At 42.3% G+C, this 26055-nt stretch overlaps 1 protein-coding gene across 1 annotated transcript in view; it reads left to right on the top strand.

Annotated features, from left to right (window-relative positions):
• The window catches only part of SEMA6A (semaphorin 6A), a 124781-nt gene that overhangs the window by 42247 nt on the left and 56479 nt on the right, over positions 1–26055 (top strand). The window contains exon 2 of the mRNA XM_054714974.1: positions 23934–24071. Coding sequence (XP_054570949.1) covers positions 23972–24071 — 100 coding nt within the window. The 5' untranslated portion in view covers positions 23934–23971. The remainder of the gene's footprint in view (positions 1–23933; positions 24072–26055) is intronic.

The following is a 26055-nucleotide window of genomic DNA, read 5'->3' on the forward strand; positions in this document are numbered from 1 at the left end:
TAAGCTTCTAAAATATTTTTTCTCCAAAAAGAACCCCAAACAAACCCAGATTCTGTTACTCTTTGGAAACCAATTCACATCTGGGATGCCAAATTTCAGTCTTAATACAGTATGGAACAGCTGAATGATAATTTTTTAACATCCCAGAACACACAGATTTCTCATGGGAACATGGGAAAGGACATTTATCTTTTCAGCTGCATGAAAATGAAACCCATACTATATTTTAGTGAATAAAAGAAAAATATATATGAAAACTTAAGGCCATGTGTAACAGGGAGTCTATGTAGCTGCAACATTGGAATTTGTACAGTCAGCCTATTGTACAGATTATAATGTCCCTTACCAATTATTGGAAGCAATAGTGCCTTTTATATTAGAATGAAAGTAATGTAAACAGTGGTTATTTTCATTCTAATATACTTAAGATTTACAACATTTAATTCAAATGGATGTATGTGCAGCCACATTGAATTATAACCACCTTCTGATTAGGAAAACAAAATGCAGCCCTCCAAGAAAAGGGGGAAATGCTGATGAAAATTGCTCACTTAATCCCTGGTTTTAGACCACCCAACAGCTGCCTTCTAGCTGCATCTCAAGATTCTAAACTAACTGGTTGAAATATAAAGTACTTGGTTAATCCCTGTTCACTCTAAATAGGTTCATTGTTCGCACTGGCCAGATTCTTTCTGTTTTGGTTGTTGTTTTACTGACTGAGGTTAATAACACCTTAGACCCTGCCCACATGTCCACCAGTACTGGCAGAGCCGTGGCTCATTATTATGCCAGTTTCACAATCAGAATCCATTAGTTAATTTAACGCAGTCAGAGGAAAACTCATTTATCTCCTTCAGTGTGTTTCACAGTCAACGTGACACAGGGTCAGGCATTATCTGGTGGAGGGGGACAGTGAAATTAAAGTCCCTGGGCACCAGCCGTTCTCGGCAGTAGAATGGGTGATTATCAGGCTGGATATAATTATAGAGCCGCAGCCGTCCCCCGCAACACACTGGCTATCTGCCTAGCACAAAGGTTTAGATCCTTCATTTGTTGCAGGCCAGAATATCAAGGAAGTAGTCATCCATTTTTGTGTACCATCAATCACAACGTAGATAGGCAACTGCTGCTGTTTGCATTTTGGAAGCTTGGCAGCTGCTAAGCTTTTGCCTAGTTTTCAGAAAGGAAGATAGGACGCAGGTCTTCGGAGAGGCTTTTAGTGGCAGAATGATGACACCTCTGCCAGGATCCTATCGCAGGCTCATTAGCTGAGTGGATATTTGAACCCAGCCAAAGATATACTCATATACAAAGTCATCTTTTTCATTAAGCTAATTTACCTGAGTTGGCTTTCCTGATAATCAGCTGCTCCTACAGTATCCGCTCCACTCTGTTAAGATAAATGAGGATTGGGGGATGGGGGTATGGGGGGGCGGGGCAAGAGGTATTGGCCAGCAAGGTACTGGGGTCCATGTGGTGGTGCTTCCCTTCCATTGGGGACTTCTAGAAATCCGCATTATATCCACAGGCAAGCGTGAAACACGGCAGGAAGTTTACGAAGGCTTGTTACTCACTTTTTGGTTGCAAAAGATGAAGTCGGGAAAATGAGAAAGAGACTGTGTGCCATGTTAATCACATAAAGTAGTACCCGATTATGAAGAAAGGAAATGAAGAAAGGAAAAGGAAGCCTGCAGTAAGGGGTACACATTGCTGATGAGGTGTTTAACCTGTAGTGATCCTGGAGAGTGTAAATTGCTTTACAACTAGATTCACTTAAATGACAGGAACTGAAGGAAATTATCCCTGCAACCTCTATCCTGCAAGGAGTTGCTAAGGAAAAATCTGCATTCCCCCGCCCCCATCCCTTTTTTGGTTCTCCAAACTGTCTCTTTGTTCATTTTTTAATAAGCTTTTGCTTTGTGGTATTTAGACTTGAGTGTTTATTAAATTAATGACACTTGAATTGGACTTCAGCGGGTTAGAGAGATTAAGAGATGTTTGGATGTTAAAATTTAATCTTATCTAAGGATTTGTGGTCTCAGAGTTTACTTTTAACTGAAAGTTCTTACTGACTTTCGTGCCATGCTGTTAACTCTGACTGCCTTAAAACTAACAATTAGAATTCATTAAACCAACTGGTTTGACAAAGAGACATGTGGTACCTAGCCCGTTCTCCTAGCATGTAGCTAGAACATAAGCTATTAGGAGGGAGATGGACAAGAATTCTTTCTCCAACCTCATTTATAATTTCACCTTTCATGGCCTTTTGGGTATAAAAGATCACTTTCTGAAACTTCTTAGGTAAGAAATATTTCCCTCCATATAATTAAAAAAACATATATGCCCTTCCATTAAGTCATTAGAAACAGTTTATTTTATTTAGCAAGCCCCAAATCCATTTGTTTAATTTGGCAATCATCATCTTTTGGCCATGTTCAGTTTTCTTTATCCAGCATTTTGCAAGATCCAACTCCACCCATTTTTAGGGCAGAAATGTTCAATTACTTAGTTCTGATGACAAAATGTTTAAAGCCAAGTATGACTATGAAGAATTAACCTCTGTTTGAATTGATATTTTGCTGGTACGAGGTTTAAGTAACTATTTCAACTTCATTGTCAGAAGTTGATAAAACAAATATCATCATTTCACACCTGGGGAAACCTGGGCCAGCTACATCTTTCTCAGTTCTTATTTCATTGTTCATATAATTGAATAAAAAATCGACTCCAATGCAATATTAAGGTCACAGATTTAATAATACAGAACTTGGGGAATGCCAAATTTACTTTTCTCAAGATAACCATTTCTTCCATGTGCCGGGCATTACATGCACTTAAGCTCTGCTTTCAGCAATATAACTAGGTCAGGGATTTCATAGAATATGGAGGTGTTCACGTTATTGTATGAATACCAGCGTCTTACATTTCATGTATATTTCAAGAGCCTGTGTGCCCAAGTACAAAGGCAAACGCTGTGTCAGTCTGCTGTCCATTACCAGGGTGTGTGTACACAATGGAGGTGCTGAGGCCAGCTAGCACTAAGGCCCTTACAAAAGAAAGTCCGGTGCAATCTATAGTGACTGCTTCAAGACCCCAGTCTGCTATGAAGTGAACTATGTAAATACATTTCCATCTTTCTGGAAAAATTAAAACTATGAATGTGTAGCATTTTTCGTGTGGTTTTATATGTATTTGTACTTTATTTTACAGTTTGTTATTGATATCTCTGTCTCCCCATAAATTGTAAATCCTCTGAGGACACAAATTGTGTATTCAATCATTCATTCATTGATCCATGCTAGTATATTTATCCATCAAACATTTGTTAGTCTTTCTCAGGTTCACTGTCTAGTGGTGTGGCAGATTAGTAAACAAATAATGTTGATTTGATTGTTATGATGGAGCTCTTGCATGTGGAAGAGAGACAATAGTGATTAACTGTCAGTGAGGATCAGAAAAGACCCCACTGAGGAGGTGATACTTGAACAGTGACTTAGGGAAGAATAGGAATTCCCAAGGCAGAAAAAAAGAATAGAATAGAGAAGTTGGGTGAGGGTAGGGGATAGCATTGGGGGAAAAATGGCCAAGGCAGAGTAGTATAAGATACAAAGGATCAGAAGAAGATAAGAAAGCAGAAGAAAATCCAGTAAAAGCCATTCTTGTAAACTCCACCAATTCAACTGAATTGTGAGAATTCTCAACTTTATTGTTAGGGGCAGTTCACTGAAACCTTTCCTTGTGTATGTTGTTAATCTTGGGTAGCAGGCAGAGAAACCAAGGTGCGTGGGCAGGCTGCTCACCTAGAACTGGTAGGTGAGAAGATTAGAAAAAGTTCTGAAGTGCTGCTTCCTTCCCAAGTTCTTACACGTCAGCCACCCCTCATCTTTCTCCGGTCACAGTGCCTGAGACAGTACCTTGCTCATCAACACAGTCTGACAAATGCTCAATTTAAATTGCTGAAAATAAGTGGAAGTGAAAGGGTCTCCTCTTTGAGATATTTTCCGTGTAGTTGGGAAGAGAGATATGAACCATGTAGATAATGACTAACATCAGCGACCAGAGACTGTTTCTCCTTTTTACATTGACATGGTCCTTAAAAAATGCATCATAAAAGTGCAACCCTCCTGCCTGGTCAGAGTGGCTCAGTTGGTTGAGCATCATACTATGCACCGAAAGGTTGCCAGTTTGATTCCCAGTCAGAGCACATACCTATATGAGGGTTCGGTCCCAGGTCAGGGCACGTATAGAAGGCAACCGATTGATGTTTCTCTCTCACATCAATGTTTCTCTCTCTCCCTCTCCCTTCCTCTCTCTCTAAAGTCAATAAAAATATAAATATTTTAAAAAGTGCAACCTTCCCCCATCCAAAAGGAACAATTTAGCCATCCATGAAATTTTGGTTAAACACCAAATGGTAGTTATCATCTTCTCAGAATGGCAGCTATGCATAAGTGAAACAAATGTGGGCAGCTCCAATGCAAGACATAGAAGGCTCTGGTTGGGAAGTTTTGGGGAAAGAGGAAAATTGATTACCACAGGAAGTATTTTTATGAAACAAGTGATGCTGAAACATGAGGATACTTAGAGTTTCCAGATGCCCACCAAAAGCACAAAGGGCATGGAGAATAAGATGGGAGCATATATTTATTAGACACGACTTTATGGGCCAGACGCCATAACAACCGAATGAAGACAAAGCATCACTATCCCACTTCACAGTCAGACACCTGAGGATGCCAGAGCTTGAATAACTAATCCAGGGCCACTCAGCTCTGAAAGGAAGGAATGGGATGGAGACCCACTAGAATATAAGCATAAAAGTGGAGACTTCTTTTGTTCACTGAGGATCCTCAGTGCCTAGGACACATCTGGCACATAGTGGGTGCTCAGTATTTTCTGAAACAACCCAGACTTCCAAGCCTGTGTTTACAAAGTGGTCAGGGTCAACTTAGTCACAGAGAAGACAAACTTTTGTACTTGCTCCTGGGATAAAGAAGTGCCTAGATAGGGCAGACATTCAGTTGGGATAAATGAACTAACAGCAGTCAAAACAAGTAAGATAAGGAAGATGAGTTAAGAGAGAGAATTGCCTAGGTCTTTACCCAAAACATTTTTTTTCTTGTATTAGTAAAAAATGTTCCCCTTGTCATTGAAATAATAGCTAAGACAAAGCAAAGAACATCTGATCCCCTAAAGAATACCTTCTCAAAAGTGTGTGTGTGTGTGTGTGTGTGTGTGTGTGTTTGAATGTACATGCAATCGTACACACATTCTATAGGAGGTTAAGAACCTGTGAAAATAAATGGTTATGTTGAAATATGTCTTTCACCTTAACAGGAGCATTTTTCTGGTGGAAACTCGATAATTACTGTTGTGTTTTTGGTGGGGACAGTTCAAGATTTTTTTAATGGTCTGACAGCTAGCTGCCCTCCTGGTATTTATGTGTTTCTTGTTAGGGAGCCCAAGATTCACAACTCTGAGCTTATAATCAGGAAAAGAACACAATACAAATAGCATGAAAAGGAATATGAACTGGGTATCGCCCGAGAGACAAATCACATATTCTATGCTGCTTTAATTGGAAAATGGTTCTTTCATGGGGTTACTTTCTCTTCAGCTGAGATAATTAAGTCTGGGCTGACACTGGTGACCAGCTACTGATGATATATAGTCAGTTACTAACAATGCAGCAATCAGTAATCAAAATTTATATTTCCCAGGTTACCAGGGCACACCAGAAGAGAAAACCGTTCTGATAAAGCTGCGAGATAGGCTTCCTAGCACAGGGCCTGTCCTCCGTAGCATCTCCGTGGGTTAATTAGGTCTGCTTTATTTCAATCCTGTCACTAAATAGAACGTACCTATTGTCTGTGTTTACATTAAAAACACTTTGCAAGCCCTGTGCTAGAAAAGAAGTTTCTGCATGGCTCCCCGTAATTTTTAACGTGTTAAATCATACTTTGTTAGTGGTTTGGCATGAGGGTAGGGGGGCACGGAATACACTTAGATGTTTTAAAAGCCACTCCATGCAGCTGGCCCAAGCACAAGTTTTTTGAATCATGATTAATTATCCCTGGCCATAGCGGCAGGCATTGAAATGGAAGGGATTAGGATTGTAATTTGGATACTGCTTGTGTTTATATCAGCGGTTCCCAAGCTTGTCTGCTCACAGGAATCACCTGGTGGCCTTAAGTCACAGTCTTTGGATGTGGGACACAGGCATCCTTAATTTTTGAAGCTCTCCAGCTGATTCCAATGTGCAAGTTTGGAATCCGTTGGTTTATACTCACAGTACGATATATGTTTGCCTTTAGCTATGGACAGAGCAGCATATCCTGGAGGAGTGAGGAAAGGAGAACGCGTGTGTCCCAATGGGCAGCTCTTGCTGCCAATGTTCAAGTTGGAGTTGAAACTGAATCAGACACTCTGTCTCCCGCCCAGTGAGAGACTCTGAGCCCTAAGGAGAGGAGCGTACTGTGACCCACCTGGTGAGAGAAGCAACTTCAAAGTGACTGATATGAACTTGAGGAGAAGGGGAACAGAGAAAGTAAGAAATAAGCCTTTACCCCTCCCCCCGGCACCCCTGCAGCATGTAGCTAGCTGTTTGTTGAATAAACGAGTGAAAAGATGAGAAAGGAGGGGACAGTCACTTGAAGCTCACTTCCTAGAAAAAGATGCTGGGATGGGATGAAGGATGCTTTCCATCCATCGGGTCCTGATACAGCAGGTGCCTCTCCACTCAACGCTCTTTGCTTTTCTGATAAAGTCTCTATCTTAGTCAGCGCCATCTCTTCTCAGAGAGCAGTCATTCTGGGATAGTCCAAGGTGACCATCCCAGAAGAGACACTCATTCGCCTTCTAAAAAGTGGGCCATCCTTTGGGGATGCTTGAGAAGCAGCCTTTGGCCTTTCTTTGCCATGGGAGGTGATGGCCAAGAAAGAGCAGTGACGCCAGAGAACATGGAGACACCAGAGATGAACATGCAAACAGAGGGGAAAAACATTCCCATGCACAGCACAAGAGCCTTGTTTATGGAAAGGAAAATGAAGAATATGAAGGGTATTTGCTTTGAGCACATCTGATTCTTGGTATTTGACTTCACTGCATGTTGGCTTTCTGAGTTTGCTACATTTCTATTTGACAGGCAATAAATTAGGCAGCCATTCATATGGCATGCAGGCAGGTTTATAGTGTTGTGCCAACTACCAGCTACCATATACACCCATCTGCGTCACAGGTAAACTAAAGTTGTCACTACTGACACTACAATGGCTATAAACTACTCGCATCCCATATTCCAGAACATTACCACTGGCTGAACGTCTCGTGAAGGGATAGGGTCCTGGGGAGAATTGTGGGAATTGGCAGAGATCAGCAGGCCTGAGCTCCAGGTTTGTCTCTGGGGACACCGATTTAAAAAACACAACAAACTAGTTTGGTTTTCTTCCAAAAATTAAACATATGTGCAAGAAAAAAAACAACACATGAAAGAGTACACTATAAAAAGTGAGTTTCTTTTCTACATCTGACCTCCAGTCCTCCTCCCTCAGAGACAACCACTGTTACTAGTTACTTGTATAATGGGCTTAAAATATTCACAATACTTTAAAAAAAATCAGTCGTGGTTTGTATTTCAACATTCGTTAAAAAAGTTGCCCCTTTTACAATCATTGTGGAACTCAATGTGCAGGTACTTAAAAATACTCAAAGCCACTTGAATCAAAATCAACAAATATTTAACAAGTACCTTCAATGTACAAGATGTTGCCTAAGCAAGCCATTTCTAATGAGGGCTTTATTTGTATATATTTCATATTTTTTCCGGTGTATAATCAAAGAATCTCAACTTATGTCTTTGTGTTAAAGCCTTTTCTCAGAAACAAAAAGCATCTCTTTCTTGCCCCTCACCTCCACCACCCGCTCCCCTTTAACTTCTCAGCCTTTCACACATTCTCTAATTTGAGATCCATGTTGAGCCCAGATCTCTGGGTGGGTGGTGTGTTTTGGCCAGAGTACTATCACTCATACCTTCTTCCAGATGGACTGGCTCAAGGACTTGATAGTCCCAAAAGAAATAAAACTTCTCTGAATTGCATAAGGAGAGGAGCTATAGTGCTCTTTGCTCAAAGACAGAAGGATGAGAGATGGTCCATGACAAAGCAGACATCCCCACCCATGTCTTGTCTGCAAAGGGGGGAACACCCACACTCTGCGGCCCACCAAGGCATTCTGGGCTGATTGCACAGATGAGAGCCCCCAAACCACCTCTAACTCCAGCCAGCAACATCTGTGTGTCTTTTCTCCAGCTGGCTGGCCCAGCTGTTGTGGTGTCAGGAGAAAGTTATGAGTCACTGGGAAGGGATTTGAGACAAGAGCGGAGTTAAATCATCTCTTGGGTTCTGTATGTCACTGGCAATTGAGCCTTAGTAACAAGCCAATGTGGATGACATTCATCCCCAGGAAGGCCACACACCAGAGCTTCACTTTGTATCCCACACTCGAACACCTTCTCTGAGTTTTGCGGAGATGAGAAGTGGTAGGGCAGTGCGTATGGTATATGTTCCCACTCCAGAAACCCTCTGGTGCTCATTTGGTTATGACCATCTCTCTCCTTGCATATACTTTTTGGCTACTGACCTATCACCTAGCCAAGATGGTCAAACTGGGATCCTGAATGAATGAGACCTGGCCAAAGCCTGAGGACTTTCTCTTTAGTCTTTTGATTCCAGACATGTTATTTCATCAACAGAGCTATCTGGGCAGCTTCCAGCAAGAGCTTGAGTCAACAGCAGGATTGTGCTGGACCGTCTATAGCTTCCTCCACTAAGCAGTGTTTCCGCACTCTGTGGGAATAAAGACTTGTCGGAGGATCCAAGAAGCATAAGTAATGCTTTCCACTGAAATCTTAAACATTGTCTAGTCCAGCCCTCCATCCAATGTCTGCCTCCCATGGACGATGTTCCTTCCACCCCGCACTCATCCAGCCTCCCACCCCCGTAGGTCAGCCAGTCCATGTTTGTGCTACTGTAACTACTACAAGTTCCTCCTTATTTTGAGCAGACATTATCTCCTTATAGTTTCTGCCCATTGATCTTAGTTTTACCATCATAACTGTCTTCCAGGTTTCTCTTAAGATATATGAAAATGCCTATCCTTGCCCCTTGCATATCCACTCTTCTTTAACATTGATTTGTCAGAAGTTGTTCTGATGTTCTTTCTTGGAGTAACACTTATTCAATCTCCACTATTTCCTGGGAGTCCACTGTGTAGTAAGCTTTGTTCCAGAACATGGAGATACAGTAATTAACAAGACAAACTTGCCCATACGAAGCTTACATTCTAATGGAGGGGAAGAACAGACAAAAGTAAACAAGAATACACTTGTGGAAATGTCAATAAGGGACAAATCCATTACAGATATTGAGAACAAAGTGATGGGGGGGAAAGCATTGGATTGTTTGGAGTCAGGGAAGGCCTGTTCAAGGAAGTGACATTTTAACTGCATTCCGAAAAGTGAGCCAGTTATAGGAAAACTGGATGCGGGGAGGGCAATATCGTTCCAGGTGGAAGGAGCAGCAAGTCCACAGGCAGGAGTGAGAGCCTGTGTTTGAGGGAAGCCAGGCTGGGGGCTGGAGCAGAGTTAGGAAATGGTGGGATGTAACAAGATGGGGGCAAGGGAGTATGTGGCACATTTTGCATCCTGGATTGTGGGTTTCAACCTCGTTGTAAACACAATAAGTGACCATAAGAGTTTCATGCAGGAGAGGACATGATCTGAAATATGTTTCTAAAAAGACCATCAGCCTCTCCGTGGAGATTAAATGGAAAGATCGCCAAATGGAAGGAGGGAAACTGATTAGGAAGCTACTGCAGTTGTCCAAGCAGGTGCTGATGGTGGATTGGACGATCCTAGGTGGCAGGTAGCATGTAGAGAAGTAGACAAATCTGGCATGTGTTTGGGCTGTAGAATCAGTATCTGGATATTACCTCTCAGTCTTCTGAACTCCTAAAGTATTTCCTTTTCCATTTACATTGCCTTCCACTTCGGTACAGCTAGCTGCTCAGGTACTATCTCCCACAGTGGTCTGAGGGCTCTTGACAGGCACAGAACCCATGACAAAGCCCATGACCTCAGTATCCCACTCTGTCCCAGCACAGTGCCCTGCTTGCACATGTTAGACTCCACCATTTCTTGAGTGAATGAATGGATGAGTGAAGGCAAACCACTAACAGAGGCAGTTTCTTATTTTACTGAACATTGAAAATAAAGTCCTGTCTCAATGCCTACACACTTGTACTATGTTTTCTCTGCCAAAACGTTAAAGAAGTAATTCATGATGTACCAAAGCAATGCTCCTTTGGAGTAAAAGTGCTTGCAAAAATGGAAAAAATTACTATTGATGCTTAACCTTCAAATATACTTTTTGTGTGAGGGAGGAGGAGGCATTCCTAGGCCCCTCACTTTCATATGGTGACGCAGTGCCCAAGCTTGGGTCATCTTGCTCAGGTGCCATACAGCATCTTGCTCTCTCCTCACTGAGGATTCTGGGTGGGTCTCGGCCTTCTTTCATACCTTAGTGTTGCTGGAAAGGGCTGATTAATAGGTCTGTGAAGAACACATCCGATTATTCTTGCATACCACTTCAGAATGACTTTTCTTTTTTCACTCTTTGGAGTGATGAAGATTATGTTAACCGAACAGGAAGAATATCACTAGGGGAATGTGCCGTTAGAAAAGTTCATGCATTATTCCTTTTCCACCTGTTCCAGAGCCTTGCTTTTTCCGTCTCACTGCTCAGCCCTTCAAATCCTTACCAGTGAAAGCCTGCCTGACCCAGATGGGCCTCTGGGCTTTCCAATAACCAGGCAATGAGTAGTTTTCAAAGCCGTTTACTATGCATTTCCTATGCCTCGGAGCATGTGCATTCAGGGATCCTTGTGCTCTCCTGGGGTGGCCAGCTGCCCAGGCCCCGCTGCTAGGCTGGACATGGGCTCAAGCTCGCTTTCTCTCTGATTTATCGCCTCTCATTTGTCTTACCCTCAGCACTTTAATTTGGTTTCCACTTGTCACACTCAAGCTTATTGGATAATTTCACTTTCCCTCCTGATTCTGGTCTCTCTCACAGAGATTGTAATTACAGTGATTGTCTGCTGGGCTATTAATTATGGGGATTGCAAGGCTTATTTATTTATTTCTCTTTCGATTCATGGGTTAATTGGTAATATCCATGTGCTCTTTTCCCTCCCGATAATTTGGATTGCTGCTATTAACCACGTGCCTCCACTTTATCGCAGAGTTAGAGCTGATTACCGCCGTACCTGATGCCCAGTGTCTACTCAGTGAGAGCGAAAGCAGGGGCCAGTGTGTGGAGAGGCCCTTCCTAGAGGAAGGGGAGAGGGAGAGAGTATGTCTTCCTCCTTTGTCACTCCCCAAGATAACCGTTGCCCTCCCAAATTAGTCTTGAAATACAAATTCTTCATTTTTTAAACTTAATCTTTCAGCTTACTGGTGTTATATGAAAAGAAAGTTGCAGGTATTTGAAAATTAGGCAGCGAGCAGACCCTGCCAGCTGACCATTCCCTCTGATTATGGGAGCTGGAAAAAGCCATCCCCAGGGTCATTCCTCTGGGGAGAGAAAGGTTACAGGCTGCAGACACTGGATATTCCTTTGGAGACACCACCACCAATTGCACAGAGAGCCTGCGACGGCGACACATTTAGCACGGAGAGAAGAAGGGGGCTGACCCACCTGTAGTTGGCTGTCAGATGGAAGGAAGATGAAGTGTGTCCAGGCTGGGGTTGCTGCACCAGGTGAGGCAGTCACACGTGCGCTGCGGGATGTCACTGCTCACCCGAGAGGCATGAGACAGACCACCTCTACCAAGATCACCTCCGTGCTGAGCATCATTCATGTTGTGGCAGCCAGGTCTTGTCAGTTGCTTGTATGGCTAGGAGCCTGGAACCCTGTTATGAACACAAGATAGGAAATTAAGACTAGATAACACAGTCAGCAATTCACAATCTCTGAATTATTCTTGCAAGTAAAGTATAATATGATAATATTCTTTATAATAAGATTTTAAAATATAAGTGAAATCGATTACATTTTTAAAATTCTATGGGAATCTCACGCTTCACCATGGGGTCACTAGAGAGTTCCTCGGTTTGGAACCAGTGCTGGAAATTCTCAGAGGGTCTCCTTGCCCTCCTTTTTAATCTCCTCAGGGATGAAGGAATAAAGTTCCACAGTCTCTTCTTGGAACAGATGTTTTTTGGGGTTTTAAATTTTTCAGATTTCAGGAACAGTAATCTGGGACATATATGCCTGTGGGGGCAGCATCCAGTAATCCAACCACCAATGATTGTGCAGTGAAATGTGTACATATGCATCCTAAGAGTTAGATTAAAAAAGACTTTAAATGGTCTCATGTCAGTGCAGGTCAAGTTTTGCCACAGAATGAATAGGAAAACTTTTGGTTTCCAGGTTTGGGGGTTTGTTTTTGTTTTGTTGTTTTTTTGTAATTGCAAATAAGGGATTGTGGACCTGTATTTCCAAAACCAACTTGTTTCATCCACATTTAGAGGAACAGAGAGAAATGAGCCTTGGTTTTCTTATAAACTTATGGAGAAGCGAGGTATATTTAATTAAAATTAACTACTACCAACATAATAGTTCATCCAGATGCTGACCCCCTTCATCTCTGTGAACGGGTCTGTAAATCTGTTTCTGTACTGTGACTTTTAAGTCACCTACGTAAGGAATCAAGTCGTTAAGTGCTAGAGACATTTAAACAAACCCATAGTTTCCTGGAACTTTCTCTTATTTGGCCTTAAGGAAGCATATTTTCAGGATGTTTGGAAATAGTTATTAATTTTGAGGGTAGGATTTCGCTTTAAAAACAGATGGGCATTTTAGGGAGTGTTATCACTAGATGTGACTGATTGAGAAGAGGCAACTAGTGAATGGTGCTCTCTCCACCCCAATTCAAACTGATACCCGCTCCCAGTAAATCCAGCCAGCCTGATGAGGAGCTCTCTCTGTGTAAAGAACATGAGCAAAGCCAATAAAGATATCACTCATTCCAGAAAAATTTAGCAATATCTTCCAAATTCAATAATAAATTTAAATAGGTTTAAATGTATGGGTTTGCAGTTTTCATCTGGTTTATCAGAACATAGCACAGGTTCTACCGCACCCTCCCTTCTCTCCCCCTCTCTCTACTCTCCCCCCACTTTCTCCCCTCCTTGCCCACCCTTTTTAATTAAAAAAAAAAATGAATTTCCTAAAGAATATAAGAGCATTGTGGAAACTCAAGAGATAATGTTTTCATCTCATTTTTGTTCTGGATGAGATATACATATAGATAATCCACTATGTTTATAATATTTTACTGATGAAAAACCCTAGTCAGCGGTATCATGCTTCGTTGTGGAGCGGATCCTAAAATGACATGATGTCTCTTGATATACAATTAGAAGCCTGTAGTCAAATTTAAACTCTGTTTTTGGCTCTCGGGGGACTGGGAGAGCATCAGAGCTCATTGAAGGAGACAAGGAGCACAATGAAAAGTGGCATGCAGCGAGCGCGAGAGAGCCTGATCCGAAGTCTAATGCAAGGGAATGTTTTTCACATCCTGATCTTGAGACTTGTTACCAAAAAGGCAGTAAGAGTTTTTGTAGGGTTCAGTCAAAGTTCCAATCATCTGTGATTGGTGATATTGTTATTTTAGGCCATTACTCAGAGTTCAGAGAAGGAGGCTTGCAGGTTGTTTTTATTTCTCTCTGAGCCAAGTTTGACTTGACTTCCACTCCGAAGTGGGAGAGAACACAGCCCTGCAGCCTTGTGGGCCTGAGCAATCCCAGGCCCAGCAAGGAGCAGGAAGGGGAGAGTTATGGCTGGGAGGCTCTGTTTTCTATTGACCACACTGAACAGAGGAGAAATTACCAGGGAGAGGCATCCTGTCAAAGGCCAACGATTGCTCTATTTTGGTTCAAATCGGCTTAGGGTTTTGACAAAGGATCATGGAAAACTCCGGTCATTAATATCTGTAGTTGAAGTCTCTCTACAAACCTTTTTCTAAGGGCTGGGGAAAGTGCCCTCAATTTAGGCATGTTACTTTTGCCCTTTACTTCATTTTTAATGAAATTACAAATGTGCAGACACCCAAAGAGAGAGGACTGTGACAGTAACTCACATAGCACCTTGAATGACTAAACACCAATTTTCTGAGATTTGGCTTCACACCTATGCCCCACTCCCTGCCCCTCCTTCTTCTTCTGCCGTATTCTTAGAAGGAAAGAGTAATCAGACACGATCTTTATTTTGCTATAATTATTAGACTGAACTTTAGATGAAGTGAAAAAAAAAATCCATCTATTTAGACAAATAATTTGAAACTCCTTAAGCAAAGAGTGAAATGGTCCAATTTGACTTTCTGAAAGTCCAACTGGCATGGAGTTGTTTATTTTAACATCCCACTCTCTTGACCTTGTTTTTCTACCTGAAATGTCTTGCTCCTCCCTGACCCTCCTCTAACCCCCACGGTCCACAGTGTACCAACGTGCAACCTGCCAGGCTTTCTCCAACCAGAGGCCTTCACCGATCACCCCACCCACATGCCTCTGCAACCTCTTCATGCTCCAGGCAGTATTCTTCCTAACAGAATTTTAATTTCTCTTTGAAAAGTTATTGTTGTCTGTTCATGTTCTATTTTGGGGACAATGGCCCAGAGCCGTGAGGCCCATCTACTAAAGAGTGAGGTCCCGTGGGGGTAGGGGTGACACAGGGGACCTTTTTTTCCATCTCTGTCTGTACCAGCATCTAGCACAGAGCCGGCTCCCAGCAGAAACGCAGGGAATCAGTAAGATGGAAATCAGGCAATGGAAGTAATGAACATCAGGCAGCAAGCCAAGGAGAAATGAATGAGTCTTGGCTTCCTTTCTGAAAGCAGCATAATGTAGGGACAGAGCCCGGTGGAGGAGTCAGGCGTCCTCAATTGCTGCTTAGCTTTGCCACTTTTGAACTGGGCCGCATTTCGCAAGGGACCTGACTTCTCAGGGCCTCAGTTTCCTCAACAGGAAAACAAAGGGGGCATTTGTTTCTGTTTCTGGAGCAGATGTTTGAGTTCAGCAAATCACAAAAGTTGAAAAAGACAGAGGTGGCAAAAAGCTGGGGTGTGACATCGGTAAATGTGATGGGAATTGTTGCAGCTCTTTGAGATCAAGCTGGTTTGCCACAGTATTATCAGGCCTGCTAAGATCATGACTATAACTGCAGAGCCCTAAAGAGTCGTTAGACTGTATCTGAAACCTCCAAGCAAAGTACATTAAATGCACTGGCTCAAGAGTGCGAGGGAGTGTGGGAGTGTGTAGGGGTATTGGTAGAGAGAAAGAAAACTGTCGTAACAAAGGATCACCTGAAACACAAGGCTTGCCTTCTCCCCTTAGAAGATAACAGGTTTACAAACAACCTTAATTTTTCCAAAAATATTTTTTCTCACTGTTCTTCTAAATTCATAGCTGGCTTCCTGTTCCTTTGTGATAGTGGTTTTAGACTTAAAATGGAACATCAATTATACACAGTCGATATTTATTATTATGCTCCATAGAATGCCATCATCATTCTCCAAAACATGTGGAAGTTTGGTCTGTGGCATTTCCCTTTCCTCCGAAATGGGTCCTTTTATGTCTCTGCTAATGACTGAGGACAGGAGGAGAGAAAGACTAGCTGCCTTATTAAGAGGCTAGAGCTATTTTTCTCATTTGCATGAGCCTTATATCTTAATGCAATATCAGCAAACAGTGGCCAGCGTGGTCCCTGAAGATTGGGTGTACAGTAAAGGTTTCAACCAAAATCAATGGCCAAGTTGTTCCTAATTCCATTTGGGAAGTAATCTTCGGAGGGCCCAGCTATGCATCCTGTGGACAGCAGCATCCTCTTTCTGCTCCAGTCCGGGACACAGGGCTGTGGAGGTTAGTGAAGGACACCTGCTGTTGAAACACTCTGTAATTCTCAAAATGTTCCTTTGGTGCAAGAATAATCAGCAGTTCGGATCTCTGTGAGACAGGTCCTCAGCGTGCAGCAAGCTGGATTTTTTTGCACAAACACCTGCCCTCCCTCCTCTCTCTGGGCAGAGGTTTCTTACTCTAACTTGAGAGGTGTCCAAATCGGTTTATCGTGTCAGCTAGTGAAGCAGGCAGCCTTGTCCTTACCCTGTTCTCTCTGATATATTGACTTTAAAACATTACTATTAAGGAGGCTGTAAGCAAGTGGTTTCTCTGAACACAGTGGTGTCACGAGATAATCAATTCCTCCTAAAACTGTGGTTGAGAAGCGTTTGCATCTTTCCTATCACCTGAGCCTGCAAGCACAGGCCCATAAAGTGGAATGAGCCTTGCACGCCGACATGTTTGCAAGCCACTGTGTATACTCCTTTTATAGATTTTTATTACTGAAGCCATTAGGGATGTTCAGCCACTCTGTCCATGTCAACTATTATCTTAAGTGCAGTTTCCGTTTATGCTAGCATCTCTTTCCAGCCTTCCTTCTGGTCCCCGTTCTTTGTACTGGGAAAGACACAAACTGTGGCATCACAGAGACCAGGGTTTGAGGCTGGCTTTCCCTTTTCCCGGATGTGTGGCAAATGTGGACTGTGTGCTGTCTGGACATGTTGTCCGGCTACTCTGAGCCTCAGTTGTCCTTGTGTGCACAATGGAGATAATGAGGCCTGTGTCTCTGGGTTGCTGTGATGTCAAATAATATGCATATGTACCTTGCACACACAAAGTGCTCAGTAAATTTTTATTTCCACCCTATCCATTCTCCATTTCCCAAATCATTATTTTCCTTTGCATTTGTGTGAGTACTGTGATCTGCATTTAAAAAATCCCACACTCTGAGTTACGCCATGCTGGGGCAGACTCTCCTCCTTCTCCAGCTGCCCAGTCCAGTGTGAGGCAGCTGGTGGCCTCAAGGAGGAAGCGGGAGAAGGAGGGTGAGAGAGGGCTGCTTCTCCGGTGAACAAGCGAAACACCAGTTACTAGTCTGGGGCCGTCCTGCGAATTTCTTAAGGAACTCCAAGAAAAGGTATTAAAAGGTAATTTTTTGTATCTCCACTGACAAACATTTTCCGAGAGCTACAAATGCTTCTGTACATTATCTCACAACCAATCCTGAGGCCGTTTTACCAAAGATGGGAACGGAGGCTCAGGAAGTGCCAGCATTTTGCCAGCAGTCCCAGCAAGTCAGTGGGACAGAGGAATCCAAAGCCCAGGATTTTACCCTCTGCTCTTCCTGCTCCCCTCTCTTTATTAGCAGTGGTTTGATTTCATGTAGGAGCTTTAAAACTGATTTTGATTCAGATTTACAAAGACAATCCCCCTTGTACGGGCAAAGATGCGGAGGTCAGACAGCAGAAGCAATAAAAAGGAAAATGTTATCCTTCGTGTAAAACTCAACGAAGCTCCGAATGTGATCACACGGTAACAATGGTGGTCTCTTTGGCCCGGTTAGAATTTCTGTACTTATGGGACTTGAACTTTGTCCTAAAACTAAGGCAGTGCCGCCTGCTGGCTTGAGGAACTGCAGCTTTCATGCGGGTCCTGGAGCAGTCCGAGGACAGGGACAGTGAAGGGAGCTTGGGCTGCTCCATCCCTCATCACTGCCACACACAGTGCCACTCCCTCACAGACGCACTGATTACCTCTAGAGTTCCCAAGCCAAGTGCAGTTGAGGGGAACCAGGAAAGAGGGCAGGAAAACCAGCCGTGTTCCCTTTGGAAAGAGCGCTCACCAGGTGCATGGGGCTTTTACTGCCCAACCGCTGCCATAATCCCAGAGCCATAAACCTGGCGCGTGCCAAGACAAGCACTAGCGCCAGGCCCCACTGCCCACCGTGCGGAGCTCCAGCAGCCACCTGCCTCAACTCCTCCTCCTCCTCCCACCCTCACACCTCCAGGTGGTGTCCCTGGCCTTGGACACGGGTTACAATGACGTGTCCCGGCCCAGGGTCACTCCATGTACTGTCCTCCCTAATCATCTTCACATACCCACTCCCTTCTTCATCGGGGCACAGTCGCCTAGAATTGTACAATCTCAGAGCCTGGAGGAGTACCAGAGGCTTTTACATTCCGTATCCTCCCAATTTACAGGTGAGGAAACTAGCGGCCAAGGAGGCTGTGTGACTTACCCAGGGTCACACTGTTAGCCTACCCTTCTTTCTATTAAGGCCAGTGTGAATTATTATCTTTAAAACTTCCCATGATGGCAGTAGAAAACGTGCTTTTTTGTTTTAAATCTTCACCTGAGGGCATGTTTTTATTGAACTTAGAGAAAGGGAGAGAGACAGAAAAAACACATTAGTTGCCTCACCCCTATGGGGGATCCAACCCATAACCTGGGTATGTTTCTTGACCGTGAATCGAATCAACGACCTTTTGGAGCACAGGATGACGTTCCAACCGAGCTACCCAGACAGGACTAGAAAATGTGCTTCTTAAGAGAATTACTGAAACCTGGTAGTAATTTGCTTCTTAGAAAAAGGGCCATTGCTATCACTTCCTTTTTATCTCTAGGCCACAATTATCAAGCACATTTTGTATTTGCTAGTTTTCAGGTAAATTATTTTTCTCATCTTTTTTCCCCCACTTATTATTAACATGTTCATTTGGATGCCAGTGTTCTGGAAGATGCTGTTGTTGTTCCAAATCAGACACAAATTGTACTGCTACAGCCAAGTCCAAGTGCACTGATGAACTGTTTGCTGCAGTTGGACATGTAAACAGTGTGCAGCTGCCCAACTGGGTGTTTGAAACAAGCAACATCCATTCATCTGTGCGCACAGACATTGGGTCCCACCAGGTTCACTTGCGAAGACTGACTGACACTGAGCAACTTGCGCATGATGGCAAGGACGAGCACAATAACTCGAGCAGCAGTGGTGGGGTGCTGCTCCTGAGTGGCGTGGAGGTTGCCCTCAGCGTTTTCCGGGGTCAGGCAGTAAAGTTTTAGGGGGTGAGAAAGGCTTCAGAAGACAATGGAGAGTGGTGGGAATGTTTCCAACTGGAGAGGGCCAGCGCCTCTGCTTTGGACAGCTACTCCTCAGCTCCGGAATGTAGGTCATGTGTAATTTTGGCCCACAAAGCCAGATCTCTGATTTCTTTTTTTAAGAAACCAGAAATCTGGAGTTGTATGTTAAATCTTCTCCACTTTTCTTTCCTCTCCTAAATGCTAGCAGCTAGTCTATTTGTTTATTTGTTCTCTGTGAGCCAGCTTTGGCCAATCCTACCAGTTTTGTGAGTCCAAGTAGATTTTGCCGGGGCAGGATTTGGGGAAATACTTGGGCGGAGAATTGACCGCATCTCGGGGTAAATGGGAGTGGCCCTGTGGCTGGGCTTCCCAGGCCTAGTGGCTCTTATGAAATTATCCTGATTAATCAGAAATAAGATGTAGCAATTTATAACCTCATTCTCTGACTTCATAAATCATTTCCAGTTCTGTCAGAGGTGGTCTCTGTGCCCTTGGTTCTTGTCTTGATGGTAGGGAGGAATTCAAACAAGAGACAGTACCAAATAGAAGCAAAGCATGCAAGAGTGTATTTGCAAGAAAAGGAAATACACTCAGAGATAGTCCAAGCAGGAAGCTTAGCTGGCCAAAGCTGAACCAAGTGCCCCACTCATTTGGGCATCTGAGATTTTATACCCTGGAGTTGAGTTGAAAACCTCCTCAGGTTTCAAGGATGCCTCACCTGGATTAAAGCTATAGACCACATTCCTGGAGGAGGTTTTAAGTCTCTCCCTTCCTCACTCTTGTGTCTTCTAACTCTTGGTTAATTCTTGTTTGTTATGTCTCCCCCGTGTTCCCTTAGATGGTAGCCATCTATCCAGTTCATGTCTGTCTAGCTCTACCTACTCTAACAGTTCTAGTGACATTCCCTTTGTTAATGCTTTGCTGACACAATGACCTGCTATATGAATGACAAGGGTATGGAGGGTGGAGTGGTGGAATGGAATATTTGATCATTTTAAAAAACAATTATCAACACAAACACAGTCACAGGATTTTCATACAGACTCTTTTTAATCTCGTTTGTTTGGTCCTCAATCTGGAATGCCTGAAGGCTAGTTTCCTGGCCTTCTGCAAGGTCCATTTAGCTTACAGCAGCCAGCGGTCACAACACCACTTTATGCATTAGTTTGGCCTTAAAAACTATAGGGGAAAATTACAATAAAAAGAATTTTTCTCAGGGCTCAGAGCATGTAGAAAGTCAACACAATTCTTGACCATCTGACTCAGAATAAAGTTGTATAATTAACTTTAGATTAACCCAAACAGACCTAATAAATTCACCAACAGATGCCTATTAAACTAGCTTAAGGTTTTCCATGAATTTTGTGGGTTAGGAAAGAATAGGATTACAACTTTATAGTAATGGTGTATTTTACAAAGGGCATTTCTCTTCAGGCTAAGCATAATGGAAGGTTGAGACAATTAGATGGAAAATTCAGGCATAATAAGCTTCCTTCTGAAGTAAATTACTTACTTTTGTTTAGAATCCTCATATTGACCATCTTTCCATTATCTAATTTTCTGGATAGCTGCTTTAGTCTGCCAGGTTAGCCTCTATAAGCAGGGTTACAGAGAGGGAAACCAACAAATGTCTGCAGATGCCCCAAAACATTTGTAGGTAACACTTAAAGTTTCGAAGATTACCTAAACAATACCTATAATCGCCGCAGACCAAGCCAACTCAAGATTTTGAGGCACAGTGGAAAGTTGTCGTTTGCTTTTGTTCTCCCAGCCAATCCCATTGCTCTTAGCGGGGATAGCCAACCTATGTTCTACAGGATGGAAAATGACAGTGTGATTGAATTGGGATCTCTCCACCAAGTAATCACTTCAATAAGAAAATATATTGACTATATATTTACAAGGTTTAGAGCCCGAAGTTGTGTAGGAAGGGAGCAGCTATACATCAAAGCCTCAGCTGAAGAAAATTGTAAGGTGTTCATGTGGACTGGCCAAGATTAACCGGTACTGCCAGAACACCCTCACCCATATGATGTACACGCTAACAAGTTGATGGTGTGATGATAGAAAGACACATGAAACAGCTATTTTTTTCCTGGCATAGAGCCCTATTCTAAACCTGGAGATATTTAAATTTTTTGTTAATCCTCACTGAGGATAAGTTTTTCCATTGAATTTTAGAGAAAGTGGAAAGGAGGGACGGAGAGAGAGAGAGAGAGAGAGAGAGAGAGAGAGAGAGAGAGAGAGAGAGACATCGATTGGTTGCCTCCTGCTTGCACTCTGTCTGGGGCCCGGGAAGGTACCCTTGACTAGGAATAGAACTCAAGACCCTTTGGTCCTTGGGCCGATGCTCTACCACTGAACCACACCAGCCAGGGCTAAACCTGGAGATATTTAAATAACCCGTCTCAGCCATGATCCTGGCTATGTGTAGGGATTAAAAGAAGCCACTGAAGTGTGTAATAAGTATATTTATTCTGCATCCAATGCTCTTCCTGCCTGCCTCTGGGGTTGAGAATGTTGCATCTAACCCAATTTTAAGATGGAAAAAGATAAAATCAGGAGATATAATAAAATAGCAGAACTTTATTAGCTTGTAGGACATTTGCACAAAAATGAATGCAGTTGTGGAAGGATAGAGATTCATTTGTCATGTCAAGAAAAATTAATCTTTAAAAGTATACACATATTCCCAAAGATTGCTAAAGAAATGAGACTCGGTCTTTTGAGTCCCATTATTCTTCCATTACATGCTGCAAACTCTCTGAGGTACTATGCTCCTGTATAACACTGTAATACAGCTCTGGAGCTCTTGGTAAATGTTGCCGCTTCCTCTTCCCCATATACTTTCTCATCTAAACTATAACAGCCAACTGATGTCTGGTTTATGTTTTACTTAACTCTTATTATTGATTTCACCTCTTCATTGTTATACTGAACACAAACTATGAGAAACAAATATGAGTACCTCAGAGCTTCTTCACTTTGGGATGAGATTCTCCAGAATAGGAAGAACTGGAAAATGAATAGATGAATGGGCTACTGTGTTTAACCTGTCTATAAATACATGTTTATGTCTCTTGGTAACAGGTCACCCCTTTGAACAAGTTATCATTTAAAGTTTAATTTTAATCTATACATCAGAGCTGAAGATATGGAATTGATTTGGCTATTCTTTCAGCCTCGCTCCCTCTTTGATTTTTAAGATAAAGCCAATTAGTTAATGTGCACTTTTCAACTGAAAAAACTATTAAGACCCAGCGGTAACTGTAAAATTGTAAGTTGTAATGCAACACTCCGGACTTATTAATGCGTTTTTTGGCATGAAAAAGAGAGACATAGGTATCTTATATTAAGTGGTGTTCTAAAAAGCATAAGTTAGCAGTTTGTTACTAAGTTTGACCTTTCTACACACAAATCTTAAATGATTGATGGACTAATGTAAAATAGCTTTGTTCAAAAGAGATCATCTTTGGCAGGCTACTTCTAAGGCTTTACTGCTCTGGAGAGATGAAAAGATATCCTCATTTTACATTAACTTCCCTGATAGAGCAACACTTGTTTGAAATATGCCTCAGAATTATGTGATATTTACTGTTTTAATAGTCTTCTTTCACTGTATCCAGCTGCTCTACATGGAATGGTTTTTACTTCTAAGATTTAGAGTTTTTTTCTACACATAAAGAGCATCTTTAGGAAAATACAGATGGGTAGAACAGTATATCTGGCACTTTTATTCATGACTATTTCATTGCAAGGTGGTATATGAGACTAAAATATACAGGGATATGCTTTTTTTTTTTTTTTTTAAATCAACCCTCCCATTTTAAGATGTGGCTTCAAATTCTCCCTAGAGTATTCTTCAGAGTCTGAAAAGAGCCATTTACTTCTTTTTAATCACAGATTCGATTCTGTAATTTTATGTATGTCTAAGGTCACTATAGAATTACTATGGAATTACAGAAAGCAAGGGTGAAAATCTCAACTAAAGGGTCAAGCAGGTAATGGAAATAGTGAATGGGACCAGTTATAGGTATAGGAGAGAGGGAGGGAGAGAGAGTGTGTGTGTGTGTTGGGGGTAGGGAGGGGTGTGGTGCCTGAGAGGAACTGTTATTTAGGTCAGTATGAAAGATATTCTGGCCCTAGCTGGTTGCTCAGTGGTTAGAGCGTCGGCCCTCAGACTGGAAGGTCTTGGGTTGAATTCCTGTCAAGGGCACGTACCTCAGTTGCAGGCTTGATCCTGGCCCCAGTTGGGGTGCATGCGGGAGGCAACCAATTAATGTGTCTCTCTTGCGTGATGTTTTTCTCTCTCTATGTTTCTCCCCCTCCTTCTACTCTCTCTAAAAATCAATAGAAAAAATATACTCGGGTGAGGATTTAAAAAAAAAGAAAGAAAAGAAGAAAGAAAGACATTCTGATTTGTATAAAGTTTAGAAATCTCCTAATTTTTCAATATTGGCACCTACAAATTTTTGAAAGATCCTGGGCTGGCCAAACAAAACACGTCTTGCTGCTAAAAACCTGCTGAGAAGGAAAAGGGATTTACACCTTTAAAAAAATGTTTCTTCAGTTGTTCACATTTTGAGGGATGCCGTTTCATAATTGTGAAATAGCCGCCGATAATAGCCTATTATAGGCTGAGGACAGAGGAACTAAGGCTCTCTGTCACATGTCTGGGAGAAACTGTGTGAAAGTGCGCGGATGCCTGGGGAAGGCGGGTGTGCCGTTGGGTAATAGATGGATACAGGTTCCTTATGTAAAACACAATCATCAGTGAATTCACAATGGAAAAGATGTGAAGCAGAGACCTCTTTTCTCTTAACTTTATCTTCAAGGCCATTTCATTTTTATGGAATAAAGCTGACTTGCAAAAAGAGAAAGAAAATCCTTCTTTGCTCTTTGGCAGGGTGAAGTAGAGAAAGAAAGTCTCCCCGCTGAACTACTATGAGGCCAGAAGCCTTGCTGCTATATCTCACACTGCTGCACTGCGCTGGGGCTGGCTTCCCAGAAGATTCTGAGCCAATCAGTATTTCGCATGGCAACTGTAAGTACCCACAATCCCACTCTCTCCCTTTGTGGACACTGTAGCCTGCATCAACCAGTAACACATTAAAAAGTTTAACAGAATAGGAGACTTGTTGGTCACTTTGAACTTGTGCAGGTGGCAAAGTTAATTCAAGTCGGTGAGATGCCCGTTCTATAACTTCATTAAATGCTGTTGTAGGACACATATGTGTGAGCATTTGAAACGTCCCTCAATACTTTCGATGAAGTCTCCGTTACCACATGGAGGCTGTGATCCAGCTGGAAACCAGCTGTGGGACGATATCACTATCCCTTGGGGATTACTAGTATTGCACATTTTCATATGTAATTAACATATGAATTTGCTAGAAGATAAAGACAGAAAATAGTAAGGCTGCTTTGGAGCATTCTAGAGACAAAAATTAACTTTTTTTTAGACTTAGAGATTATATCATTGCTAGATTTAGGTAGAGTGAATTTTAATCCCAAGGGCCTGTTTTAACTATATAACTTTCCTTTTGGTCTGCTTCATTGACGAGGATAGAAAGCAACATGATTGAGAATTTAGTTGACTCCTCAAATGAAGAAAATTTATCTGTATATTGGATGGAGCAGCCAATTTACTACTTTTTTTCCTTCCCTCCAAAAGACAAAATATTTTATCACATTAAAAATGAAAGAGGGCATTTTCCCCAAATATATATTTTCCCAGTAATTATCCCAAAACAAACATCAAATAAACCATACAAAAGATGTTTAAACTAATATGGAATACTAATAATATCCATTAATGCCCATCTTTCTGCTGGATGGTCTGGGATGAAAAAGATAATTTTATAAGGTGAGGTGGCAAGACTGATACATAAAACAATGAGAGAACAGAAGTCAGAACATGACTGAGGCCAAATTATGTAGTTTAAGATCATCATTCTCAAAGTGGCAGAGTCCACCTAATTCAAGGTACCAAACCTTAGTAAGCATTAGTTTAGCACCATTTGAGATAGGTATCAGAAGAGACCCCAGCCCAAATGCTGCTGAAAAGGATACTCCAGTGAGCACTTGAACCTTGATACTACAGAGACATGATACTGCTTTAGCAAGCTCCTTAATGAATGGGTAAATGAAATTTCAGAGCAGTGGGGAGAAAGGCATGAGATAATTCCATACTAAAGCTTAATTGTGAGTAAAATAACTGTGGCTCTTGAATAAGACACCCACTGTGAGTCATGCCCAGATACTACTAAGGTTTAAAGTGAGGGGTCTGAGCATAAATCTGTGAATGGTTTTCGAGTCATTATATACCCACCCAACCCCCTGAAAACAAATGCTTTTTAAATGTGACTCATCTTATGTGTGTCCTTAGTTTCTTTGGAGGAATACTTGTGCTCCGAAGTTTGTAGGATTAAAGGCAGAGAGATTTTTGAGATGTAGGTATGTCTAAAGGTCAGGCATTATTACAAATTGCCCACTGTCAACCAAAGAGAACTGTGAGAAAGGAGAACTAGGCTCACTGACTCTCCAAGCCAGGGAAAGTCCAGATCACCCGACTGGCTACACTCAGTTTGACCCTGTCCTGTCAAACTGCCCGTTTCTGTGAGATCAACCAATTGCTTAACTCAAGAGCGAACTTCCCACAGTTCCTAGAATGCCAACCAACCTAGCAGGGCCGCCTTCAATGGCAGATTATTCCAACTGGACGCCTGTGGAGACTGTATTTTTCTTCTGGCTCCTGGTCGAGGGCTCTCGCCTCCAGACCACATTGCCTTTGTGGTGATTGATGGGAAGGCCGCTTTGAAACAGTTTTGTCCCGAGACAAGATCTTTGGCAGACTGCCCCCCAGGCTTAGCACTCTAAAGAAGATGAAAAGAGAACTGGGGAAAAAGAGCACCTTCATGTAAAGGGTTCACTTGCAAGTTTAAGCCCCAGGAAGAGGGACAAGTCAGAAATGGTGACACTTAGAAATATAAATGCAGGCTTATTACCATCTGAAAATGAAACTGTAA

The sequence above is a fragment of the Eptesicus fuscus genome, chromosome 4 (genome assembly GCF_027574615.1).
Source record: "Eptesicus fuscus isolate TK198812 chromosome 4, DD_ASM_mEF_20220401, whole genome shotgun sequence".
Lineage (NCBI taxonomy): Eukaryota > Metazoa > Chordata > Mammalia > Chiroptera > Vespertilionidae > Eptesicus > Eptesicus fuscus.